The sequence below is a fragment of the Coregonus lavaretus genome, assembly GCF_964263955.1.
Source record: "Coregonus lavaretus genome assembly, contig: HAP1_SCAFFOLD_2629, whole genome shotgun sequence".
Taxonomy (NCBI): domain Eukaryota; kingdom Metazoa; phylum Chordata; class Actinopteri; order Salmoniformes; family Salmonidae; genus Coregonus; species Coregonus lavaretus.
The window spans coordinates 23,683-36,839 of NW_028156270.1; the positions used below are offsets into that span (position 1 = coordinate 23,683).

A 13,157-nucleotide genomic window follows, 5' to 3' on the forward strand; every position below is an offset into this window, starting at 1 on the left:
AAGACACCTGTCCACAGAAGCAATCAATCAATCAGACTCCAAACTCTCCACCATGGCCAAGACCAAAGAGCTCTCCAAGGATGTCAGGGACAAGATTGTAGACCTACACAAGGCTGGAATGGGCTACAAGACCATCGCCAAGCAGCTTGGTGAGAAGGTGACAACAGTTGGTGCGATTATTCGCAAATGGAAGAAACACAAAAGACTGTCAATCTCCCTCGGCCTGGGGCTCCATGCAAGATCTCACCTCGTGGAGTTGCAATGATCATGAGAACGGTGAGGAATCAGCCCAGAACTACACGGGAGGATCTTGTCAATGATCTCAAGGCAGCTGGGACCATAGTCACCAAGAAAACAATTGGTAACATACTACGCTGTGAAGGACTGAAATCCTGCAGCGCTTGCAAGGTCCCCCTGCTCAAGAAAGCACATATACAGGGCCGTCTGAAGTTTGCCAATGAACATATGAATAATTCAGAGGAGAACTGGGTGAAAGTGTTGTGGTCAGATGAGACCAAAATCGAGCTCTTTGGCATCAACTCAACTCGCCGTGTTTGGAGGAGGAGGAATGCTGCCTATGACCCCAAGAACACCATCCCCACCGTCAAACATGGAGGTGGAAACATTATGCTTTGGGGGTGTTTTTCTGCTAAGGGGACAGGACAACTTCACCGCATCAAAGGGACGATGTACGGGGCCATGTACCGTCAAATCTTGGGTGAGAACCTCCTTCCCTCAGCAAGGGCATTTAAAATGGGTTGTGGATGGGTATTCCAGCATGACAATGATCCAAAACACACGACCAAGTTAACAAAGGTGTCACGTTCGTCGGGAACAGAGGACCAAGGCGCAGCGTGGAAGGTGAACATACTTATTTATTTAATGATACACTAACAAAACAACAAAACGATAACGTGACGTCCTTGGTTACAATAAACACACCAACACGGAACAAGATCCCACACCCCACTGTGGCAAACAGACTGAATAAATATGGTTCCCAATCAGAGACAACCAGCAACAGCTGACACTAGTTGCCTCTGATTGAGAACCACTTTGGCCAACCTAGAAACACAACAACTAGAATCGACAAAGGAAACTCACACCCTGGCTCAACCTACAAGTGTCCCCAGAGCCAGGGCGTGACAGTACCCCCCCCTAAAGGCGCGGACTCCGACCGCGCCAACCAAATACCACAGGGGAGGGACCGGGTGGGCACTCCGCCTTGGCGGCGGATCCGGCTCCTGGCATGATCCCCACTCCCTCTCTAACCCCCCAAAGTACCCCTGGTCCGGTCTGGCCTATTGGCCGGAGCTGGACCGAACACTGGTGGAGCGGATTGCTCCAGCTCCGGCGTGGAGCAGCTGACCGGTGCCGGACCAGGCACCGGTGGAACAGGCACGGGCCGTGCCGGACTGACGACGCACACCACTGGCTTGGTGTGGGGAACAGGCCGGGCCGGGCTGGCGACGCGCACCACTGGCTTGGTGCGGGGAGCAGGAACAGGCCGGGCCGGGCTGGCGACGCGCACCCCTGGCTTGGTGCGTGGAGCAGGAACTGGCCGGGCCGGGCTGGCGATGCGCACCCCTGGCTTGGTGCGTGGAGCAGGAACTGGCCGGGCCGGGCTGGCGACGCGCACCACTGGCTTGGTGCGGGGAGCAGGAACTGGCCGGACCGGGCTGGCGACGCGCACCATTGGCTTGGTGCGGGGAGCAGGAACAGGCCGGGCCGGGCTGGCGACGTGCACCATTGGCTTGGTGCGGGGAGCAGGAACAGGCCGGACCGGGTTGGCGACGCGCACCACAGGCTCGATGCGAGGGACAGGAACAAGCCGGACCGTACTGGGGACACACACCACTGGCCCTATGCGGGGATCAGGAACGGGCCGGACCGGACTGGTAACACACCCCAGTACCTCTCGCCGTGCCTCTACACTTTCCTTCCCCTTTAATACCAGTGGCCCCCGTAACCTGGCGGCCTCCTCTGCCAACCCGCTGGACCGCTCTATCGCGGCCTCCTGCTGCCCCGTCGTCCACGGCGTGAGCCCCCCCCTAAAAAATGTCTGGGCGGCTCTCCTCTTGGACCAGGCCTCCATGTCTCTAGCCAGACACTCACTCCACTGCTTCAAAGTCCAACCTCTCTGCTCTTCACTTGGCTTGGCCCAGTCGAGACTCTTACTCCACTGCTCCAACGTCCAACCTCTCTCCTCTTCACGCTGCTTGGTCCAGTTATGGTGGGATCTTCTGTCACGTTCGTCGGGAACAGAGGACCAAGGCGCAGCGTGGAAGGTGAACATACTTATTTATTTAATGATACACGAACAAAACAACAAAACGATAACGTGACGTCCTTGGTTACCATAAACACACCAACACGGAACAAGATCCCACACCCCACTGTGGCAAACAGACTGAATAAATATGGTTCCCAATCAGAGACAACCAGCAACAGCTGACACTAGTTGCCTCTGATTGAGAACCACTTTGGCCAACCTAGAAACACAACAACTAGAATCGACAAAGGAAACTCACACCCTGGCTCAACATACAAGTGTCCCCAGAGCCAGGGCGTGACAAAAGGAGTGGCTCAAGAAGAAGCACATTAAGGTCCTGGAGTGGCCTAGCCCATCCACTAGCCGCCCCACCACCGTTGTTATTGTTTCTGTTGCCGAGCTGAGGAGCGCGGTGTTGCCGCATGGTGAAACAAATTGCAGTACATATTGTGCTCTTTTATCGTGCACGCGATGATGTCAGAGCGGGAAAAACACTGTGTTGGTTGTTTTCAGTAACTTCTTTGTTGTTGTAATATCGCAAACGGACGTGGCAGTGTCACTGTTAAGGATTCCAGCTTTGAGTGAGTTTCTGTGTTCACTTCAGGATTCACTTACCTGCATCTCTTGCTCAATGCGTAGTCTCTCCCTGCCCAGCTCCTCCTGGTAGAACTGTAGGAGAGAGAAACATGTGGCTTAGAAAGTTAGGTGTGTGTGTATGTGTGTGTGTGTGTGTGTGTGTGTGTGTGTGTGTGTGTGTGTGTGTGTGTGTTTGTGTGCGTATGCGTGTGCGCGTGTGCGTGTGTGTGTGAATAAGTTGTTGCGTGTGTCTGAGTAATGGTGATATCAGTCCCACGGAGGGTAATTAATATCTCCTTCTCAGAAAAGCTGTACAACAGCTGTAGTGAAGATCAGATAATTCAGAGAGTAGCAGAGTACACTGCGTTCTGTTGACAGTCGTCCAACAAAATGCATCACACTACCACTCTGCCTGCTGCCACATCAACACAACTTAACACAACTGGTAGATTGAACAGGACTAGCTGCATGGGTTACGGTAGGCTACAGTAAATACAAATGTAATTAATTGATTCTGAAACAGATCAAAGCATTAAAGGTCAACTCAGCGAAATGACGTTGCCACGAGCAGCACCGCAGATATTGAGATGATCGAGATGCAACACTTCGCTCTCTCAGTCACACACAGTATCGGCGCATGTACACGGGATTGCTTCACGCTGTTCACAACGTGGTAGCCAGGGCACCAAAACAGCGGAGAAGTTGAGCCTCGCTCTTCAACGCTCTTAGGTGTTGCGGTAAAATTGACCATATGCAATTATTCCATCATAACAAAGTTCGATTTTGACAACCGAAAGGATATTGAAAAATGTATATTTTTGAATGTTTTCCTGGTGAATATGTTTCTAAACCTTTAGTAACCTGAGTGTAGCGGTCTGTGGGTTTGAACACACACAAATAGGTTTGTTGCTATGTGTTTTTTGACAGGAGTGTCTATGTGTGTGTTTGCGTGTGTTAGCTATAACAGGTGTGTTTCCATATGTTTCCATGTTGTTTGCGTGTGTGGGGACGGGGGAGATATGGGTACGGGGGAGATATGGGGACGGGGGAGATATGGGGACAGGAGAGATATGGGGACAGGGGAGATATGGGGACAGGGGAGATATGGGGATGGGGGAGATATGGGGACAGGGGAGATATGGGGACGGGGGAGATATGGGGACGGGGGAGATATGGGGATGGGGGAGATATGGGGACAGGGGAGATATGGGGATGGGGGAGATATGGGGACAGGGGGGAGATATGGGTACGGGGGAGATATGGGGACAGGGGAGATATGGGGACGGGGGAGATATGGGTACGGGGGAGATATGGGGACAGGGGAGATATGGGGACAGGGGAGATATGGGGATGGGGGAGATATGGGGACAGGGGAGATATGGGGATGGGGGAGATATGGGGACGGGGGAGATATGGGGACAGGGGAGATATGGGGATGGGGGAGATATGGGGACAGGGGAGATATGGGGATGGGGGAGATATGGGGACGGGGGAGATATGGGGACGGGGGAGATATGGGGACGGGGGAGATATGGGGACAGGGGAGATATGGGGACGGGGGAGATATGGGTACGGGGGAGATATGGGGACAGGGGGGAGATATGGGTACGGGGGAGATATGGGGACAGGGGAGATATGGGGACGGGGGAGATATGGGGACGGGGGAGATACGGATGAAGAATGACTATGGGTGAGGAGGGGTGAGGTTTTGAAAAGCATGTTAGCTATAGCTAAAGGAGGGGTGAGTAGGGTTGAGGAAGGGTTGAGCTATGTCTAATGAGTGAGTGAGGAATAGGTGAGACTAGGGTGAGGTATCCCAGAAACCCTGTGTATGAAGCTTTGCTCCTGCTATTACATGCCTGTACACACTACAGGAATTCAGTCAGTCAAATACATACAATACATTAATACAATAACACAACCAATTGACCCCAATGCAGACCCTACACATGCACTCATTTGTGTAACAGGGATGATACATACCTCTACATCCCTCTCTTTCTGCAGCAGGGAGGAGGAGAGGTCCTCTACCTGTCTCTCCAGCTCTCCCACCTTCAGGGTCAGGACACTCTTCTGTCCACTCAGCTCAGTGATCAGAGCCTCCTTACAGCGCAGAGCACCGGTCAGCTCCTCGACCACCCTACAGGAGGGGGGAGAGAGAGAGAGAGAGAGAGAGAGAGAGAGAGAGAGAGAGAGATATTAATTAAGAAATGCTATAGATGGAAGGAAAGTAGTGTCGAAACCTACCAAAAAACAATTAGGCAACAACAAATTCAATGCCTTTTCGACAACTTCCTGGACAAAACGTTCCATTGTAATAGTGAAGGTGTAAACTTGGCAGTATAAAACCTAAACAGTATATTTGACCTCTCAGCTTCCCTATCAAATCTAAAAATCTCTAACAGAGAACCAAAGAAAAGTAACAACATTGACAAATGGTTTGATGAAGAATGAAAAAACCTAAGAAAGAAATTGAGAAACCTATCCAACCAAAAACATAGAGACCCAGAAAACCTGATCCTATGCCTTCACTATGGTGAATCACTAAAACAATACAGAAATACACTATGGAAAAAGAGGAACAGCATGTCAGAAATCAGCTCAATGTAATTGAAGAATCCATCAACTCTAACCACTTCTGGGAAAATTGGAAAACACTAAACAAACAACAACACGAAGCGCTATCTATCCAAAACGGAGATGTATGGGTAAACCACTTCTCCAATCTTTTTGGCCCTATAACAAAGAACAAACAGCAAAAAAATATACATGATCAAACGCAAATCTTTTAATCAACTATTAAAGACTACCAGAACCCACTCGATTCTCCAATTACATTGAATGAACTACAGGACAAAATACAAACCCTCCAACCCAAAAAGGCCTGTGGTGTTGATGGTATCCTCAATGAAATGATAAAATATACAGACCACAAATTCCAATTGGCTAAACTGAATCTCTTTAACATCATCCTTAGATCTGGCATCTTCCCCAATATTTGGAACCAAGGACTGATCACCCCAACCCACAAAAGTGGAGACAAATTTGACCCCAATATCTACCGTGGGATATGCGTCAACAGCAACCTTGGGAAAATCCTCTGCATTATCATTAACAGCAGACTAGTTCATTTCCTCAGTGAAAACAATGTACTGAGCAAATGTCAAATTGGCTTTTTACCAAATTACCGTACGACAGACCACGTATTCACCCTGCACACCCTAATTGACAAACAAACAAACCAAAACAAAGGCAAAGTCTTCTCATGCTTTGTTGATTTCAAAAAAGCTTTTGACTCAATTTGGCATGAGGGTCAGCTATACAAATTGATGGAAAGCGGGGTTGGGGGAAAAACATACAACATTATAAAATCCATGTACACAAACAACAAGTGTGTGGTTAAAATTGGCAAAAAACACACACATTTCTTTCCACAGGGCCGTGGGGTGAGACAGGGATGCAGTTTAAGCCCCACCCTCTTCAACATATGTCTCAACGATTTGGTGAGGACACTAGAACAGTCTGCAGCACCCGGCCTCACCCTACTAGAATCTGAAGTCAAATGTCTACTGTTTGCTCATGATCTGGTGCTTCTGTCACCAACCAACGAGGGCCTACAGCAGCACCTAGATCTTCTGCACAGATTCTGTCAGACTTGGGCCCTGACAGTAAATCTTAGTAAGACAAAAATAATGGTGTTCCAAGAAAGGTCCAGTTGCCAGGACCACAAATATAAATTCCATCTAGACACCGTTGCCCTAGAGCACACAAAAAAAAATACATACCTCGGCCTAAACATCAGCGCCACAGGTAACTTCCACAAAGCTGTGAACGATGGCTTCACGAAGGGCCTTCTATGCCATCAAAAGGAACATAAAATTTGACATACCAATTAGGAACTGGCTAAAAATACTTGAATCAGTTACATAACCCTTTGCCCTTTATGGTTGTGAGGTCTGGGGTCCGCTCACCAACCAAGAATTCACAAAATGGGACAAACACCAAATTGAGACTCTGCACGCAGAACTCTGCAAAAATATCCTCTGTGTACAACGAAAAACACCAAATAATGCATGCAGAGCAGAATTAGGCAAATACCTGCTAATGATCAAAATCCAGAAAAAAGCCGTTAAATTCTATAACCACTTAAAAGGAAGCGATTCCCAAACCTTCCACAACAAAGCCATCACCTACAGAAAGATGAACTTGGAGAAGAGTCCCCTAAGTATGCTGGTCCTGGGGCTCTGTTCACAAACACAAACAGACACCACAGAGCCCCAGGACAACAACAACAACACAGTTAGACCCAATCGAATCATGAGAAAACAAAAAGATAATTACTTGACACATTGGAAAGAATTTACAAAAAAACAGAGCAAACTAGAATGCTATTTGGCCCTAAACAGAGAGTACACAGTGGCAGAATACCTGACCACTGTGACTGACCCAAACTTAAGGAAAGCTTTGACTATGTACAGACTCAGTTAGCATAGCCTTGCTATTGAGAAAGGCCGCCGTAGGCAGACCTGGCTCTCAAGAGAAAACAGGCTATGTGCACACTGCCCACAAAATGAGGTGGAAACTGAGCTGCACTTCCTAACCTCCTGCCAAATGTATGACCATATTAGAGACACATATTTCCCTCAGATTACAGAGATCCACAAAGAATTCGAAAACAAACCCAATTTTGATAAACTCGCTTATCTACTGGGTGAAATACCACAGCAGCAAGATTTGTGACCTGTTGCCACAAGAAACGGGCAACCAGTGAAGAACAAACACCATTGTAAATACAACCCATATTTATGTTTATTTATTTTCCCATTTGTACCTTAACTATTTGCACATAATATGACATTTGAAATGTCTTTATTCTTTTGGAACTTCTGAGTGTAATGTTTACTGTTAATATTTATTGTTTATTTCACTTTTGTTTACTATGTACTTCACTTGCTTTGGCAATGTTAACATATGTTTCCCATGCCAATAAAGCCCTTAAATTGAATTGAATTGAGAGAGAGAGAGAGGTCAGTATCATAGATATAGTGGGCTAAGTTTGGACTTCTAGGAGTCCTAGGCTTTTCTCCAAGAGTGTGAAGGTGTGGAATTACAGCTTTTAGGTCACTGGTTCAAATCTGGCGCGAATGACCATATAGCGTGTGTGTACCTGTCTCTGTTGGTGTGTGATGGGGGGTGGTTAGACGGGGTCTGGGGGCTCTCCTCCTCCTCTGGCCTGTCCTCCAAGTCCTCCAAGAGGGTCTGGGAGCTCGACCTAGCCAGGGAGGCCATCCTCCCAGCCTCACATCTCGCTAGCTCGGCCTCCTGGAGGAAACACATGAAAAGGTCTGGATGTCAGTCTGTGTGTTTAAAGCTGATCTAATAATATAACAACTCATTTCATCTCAACAAAGAACACAACCAACGTTTTAACAGTGTGTGTGTGTGTGTGTGTGTGTGTGTGTGTGTGTGTGTGTGTGTGTGTGTGTGTGTGTGTGTGTGTGTGTGTGTGTGTGCGTGTGTGTACCTCCTGCAGGAGTTGTATCTTGGTCTCCAGCAACTCCTGCATGTGGTCGATCTCCTGCTGTCTCTCCTCACATCGTCTCTGTAGCTCTGCCTCATTGTGACTGGACAGGCTCTCAGCTTTTGACCTATCAGAAGAGAGGAGAGAGAGGGAACATTGTGATTGGTCAGGCTCTCTGCTATCGTCATATTAAAAGTGAGGAAAAAATTGCGATAATTGTGATTGGTCTGGCTGTATTCTGTTGTCCTATCAGGGAGAGGACATAAGATGGAACATCATGTTAAGTGTCTATCAATAACTCCCAACAGTCATCCACATACACTCATAATACTGTGTTGCTTGTTATTGTGACATCGGTGCAGGGCAGACCAATGGCGTCAATCCTGGGTCGTTTTAGGGTTGTATTGTGGTCAGGTCAGGACTAAGACAGGATATGAGGTCATATGAAGTATCCCTGCTATCTCATGGGATACCCTACACCTCCCATCTACAAATAGAGACCAGTCACACACCCAGGGTGTAAACTTTTATTGTGTTCACTTATAGTTCTGTGAGAGCGCCACGAAAACATCACTCAGACCAAGGCTGGAATTCGGTCAAACTCGCCATAGCTATAATTAAGCATTCTGAGTGTTAGTTTACAAACTACTGTCGGTGCACATACACATCGTATTGTGAAAACTGGAGCATCTACCTGTGAGGGGAGTCTACTGCTAGTAGTAGTACACCCTGTGACTGTGTGTGCATATTAATACAGTAATGTAATGTTGATTAGCTGATCTGATGCTATCTCCATATTAATACAGTAATGTAATGTTGATTAGCTGATCTGATGCTATCTCCATATTAATACAGTAATGTAATGTTGAATAGCTGATCTGATCCTATCTCCATATTAATACAGTAATGTAATGTTGATTAGCTGATCTGATGCTATCTCCATATTAATACAGTAATGTAATGTTGATTAGCTATCTGATGCTATCTCCATATTAATAAAATAGTGTAATGTTGATTAGCTGATCTGATGCTATCTCCATATTAATAAAATAGTGTAATGTTGATTAGCTATCTGATGCTATCTCCATATTAATAAAATAGTGTAATGTTGATTAGCTGATCTGATGCTATCTCCATATTAATACAGTAATGTAATGTTGATTAGCTGATCTGATGCTATCTCCATATTAATACAGTAATGTAATGTTGATTAGCTGATCTGATCCTATCTCCATATTAATACAGTAATGTAATGTTGATTAGCTGATCTGATGCTATCTCCATATTAATACAGTAATGTAATGTTGATTAGCTGATCTGATCCTATCTCCATATTAATACAGTAATGTAATGTTGATTAGCTGATCTGATGCTATCTCCATATTAATACAGTAATGTAATGTTAATTAGCTGATCTGATCCTATCTCCATATTAATACAGTAATGTAATGTTGATTAGCTGATCTGATGCTATCTCCATATTAATACAGTAATGTAATGTTGATTAGCTGATCTGATGCTATCTCCATATTAATAAAATAGTGTAATGTTGATTAGCTGATCTGATGCTATCTCCATATTAATACAGTAATGTAATGTTGATTAGCTGATCTGATCCTATCTCCATATTAATACAGTAATGTAATGTTGATTAGCTGATCTGATCCTATCTCCATATTAATACAGTAATGTAATGTTGATTAGCTGATCTGATGCTATCTCCATATTAATACAGTAATGTACTGTTGATTAGCTGATCTGATGCTATCTCCATATTAATAAAATAGTGTAATGTTGATTAGCTGATCTGATGCTATCTCCATATTAATACAGTAATGTAATGTTGATTAGCTGATCTGATGCTATCTCCATATTAATACAGTAATGTAATGTTGATTAGCTGATCTGATCCTATCTCCATATTAATACAGTAATGTAATGCTGATTAGCTGATCTGATGCTATCTCCATATTAATACATTAATGTAATGTTGATTAGCTGATCTGATGCTATCTCCATATTAATACAGTAATGTAATGTTGATTAGCTGATCTGATGCTATCTCCATATTAATACAGTAATGTAATGTTGATTAGCTGCCATGTGAGCAGGAAGGCAGGGGGAACAGAATGACCCATTACACCAGCTGTGGAGCTGGCAGTGATTAGCAGTTAGCATGCTAACGGCTCTCCTCCATCAGCCACATATTTATGCTGAGACCCCCTACCAACACACACTACTTCTGATCATCAATCTTTCCCAGGCTATGGACTCTAGGCTGGAGGCTAGGGGTGGGGGGTTGAAGGCACGAGCCAGCAAAGTGGAATTTAATCTCATAGCAATCTGATGAATACACAGAATATGTCAATCAAATTGATTCCCCTCCAGGGGGAGTATTAAAGTCAAAGCCTAGCGGCAACAGCAGGGGTAGGGGTTCGGAGGGGGGCAAGGATGGACGTGCCAGGTATTGCCTTCCATATCCCTGTCTGGATGCCAAGATATCAGGGTTGCCCTTTTGGAGCTGGCGAGTGTGCGATCCCATTGGGACAGACACCAGGAGTACACGTGTGTGTGCATCGTGCGGGAGTGTGTGTGTGTGTGCGTACAGTATGGGCAATGTGCACATGCAAAGTGTGTGTGTGCGTGTGGCGTGTGTGTGTGTCTGACTGTGAATGCTCGTGTGTGTGTGTGTGTGTGTGTGTGTGTGTGTGTGTGTGTGTGTGTGTGTGTGTGTGTGTGTCTGACTGTGAATGCTCGTGTGTGTGTGTGTGTGTGTGTGTGTGTGTGTGTGTGTGTGTGTGTGTGTGTGTGTGTGTGTGTGTGTGTGTGTGTGTGTGTCCAGTCCTTTCTCACTCCACCAGCTGTTGTGTGAAACATGAGCTGAGGTGTTACCTCTAAACTTTTGATTCTACCCTCTGAGGGACTCACTACCGATTACTGCTCTATGCCTACAGTCCCCTGCTATAGGCTTGTTATCCTGCTATAACACCATCTCTGTATGAGGACTTATTGAGAAACAGCTTTGTTAAGGCTCATCAAACAAAGACAAACACTCACCGTAATCACTTGGGCAAATTGTATTTCTGCATACCAGCAAAGCATGTCGTATGTAGTCATGGGTCTTTGGAAAACATTAAGATAATTGCATTGTATTGGTTTTGTACTATGCTACATACAGTAGGCGGGTCTCGAAGGGAATTTCAAGAAGGGTAAGAGGACAGTATTCTATTGGTGGATATGTGGCATTAGGTAAACATTAGGTAATCCATTCACAATGTATACATAACATCTGTTGGTTGGCTGTCAGTCTACAACCGCAATTTAATTTACATTTACGTCATTTCGCAGACGCGCTTATCCAGAGCAACTTACAGTTAGTGAGTGCATACATTATTATTTATTTTTTCATACTGGCCCCCCGTGGGAATCGAACCCACAACCCTGGCGTTGCAAACGCCATGCTCTACCAACTGAGCTACATCCCTGCCGGCCATTCCCTCCCCTACCCTGTACGACGCTGGGCCAATTGTGCGCCGCCCAATGGGTCTCCCGGTCTGAGGTCGGTCAATACATTCAACATTCAACTGTCAGTCTGGATGTGTCGTACTGGACTTACAGAGCCTGGTCAAGAAGGTCTTGTTTCTCCTGTAACTCCTGCTTCAAGCTCTCCACTTCTACCTTCAACTCAATGTTCTGGAACACAGGGAGAATAGAACATGAAATCAGACTGGAATTCTGTTTGATAGAAAAAATTACATCATCATCCTCATCCTCACTGTCATCATCATCATCATCCTCACCCACATCATAACGATTCATCTAAAAAGATAAGGAATATCAAATAGAAACTTTAAAACAAGTCAATTAAGTCATAAAAACTCAAAGAAGTACAGACACCATTAATACAATTACTGTAAAACACAGGAAGAGAGTTGTAGTCTCACACCAGCTATACATGGTGACTGATACAGAACCATAGACATACATCACGTTCTAGAACTTCACTTGAGAAGTCTGGTCATATGAGTTGATTGGCCTCTTACGAACACTTGATGTGGAGTGACCCTCACAAATACAGCATAATAACATTGTCTGTGTTCCTGTCACAAAACCATGAGTACACTATGATAAGCCTGACGGCGCAATGGACAGTAGCTGGACTGTGTGGACTATAGATGGACTGTAGATGGACATTAGATGGACTGTGTGGACTGTGTGGACTGTATATGGACTGTAGACAGACTGTGTGGACTATAGATGGACTGTAGATGGACTTTAGATGGACTGGGTGGACTGTAGATGGACTCTGTGCTGATGCCTCAGTGCAGGTGTTGTACCTGTTCTATTTTCTGCCACCTGTCTCTGTGACAAACCTCAGCAGGGATTCTCCAGATGAGAGATGAGACGTGTTTGAGAGTGTTGCTGTGAGAACAGTGTTGCTGTGAGAACAGTGTTGCTGTGAGAAGCCCTGTACCAGAAGAGGCTGGTGGGAGGAACGGTACACCCTATTCCTCTGCACACCTGAGGTATACCCTATTACCCTCCTGGAAACTCCTACCTTCCAAATACACCTAATGCTTGTCTTGTACAGTATCCTGTGTCTCCTATCCCCCTCCAACCCCTTCCCACAGCTAGTCAGCAACAGCAACCCTAAACTCACAACCTGTTCTCTCTCCTTCTCACCCCCAACCCCCAAATACCTTCACCATCTACACCTACATTTACATTACATTTTAGTCATTTAGCAGACGCTCTTATCCAGAGCGACTTACAGTTAGTGAGTGCATA

General features: G+C 45.8%; 1 protein-coding gene across 1 annotated transcript in view; it reads right to left on the reverse strand.

Annotated features, from left to right (window-relative positions):
• LOC311126536 (uncharacterized protein) overlaps window positions 1-13,157 on the reverse strand; it is a gene marked incomplete at its 5' end in the record, with an annotated part of 61,073 nt that overhangs the window by 23,394 nt on the left and 24,522 nt on the right. Inside the window, 5 exons of the mRNA XM_084200528.1 lie at window positions 2,888-2,941; window positions 4,832-4,988; window positions 8,016-8,170; window positions 8,373-8,496; window positions 11,986-12,062. Of these exons, the coding sequence (XP_084056654.1) occupies window positions 2,888-2,941; window positions 4,832-4,988; window positions 8,016-8,170; window positions 8,373-8,496; window positions 11,986-12,062 (567 nt within the window). The remainder of the gene's footprint in view (window positions 1-2,887; window positions 2,942-4,831; window positions 4,989-8,015; window positions 8,171-8,372; window positions 8,497-11,985; window positions 12,063-13,157) is intronic.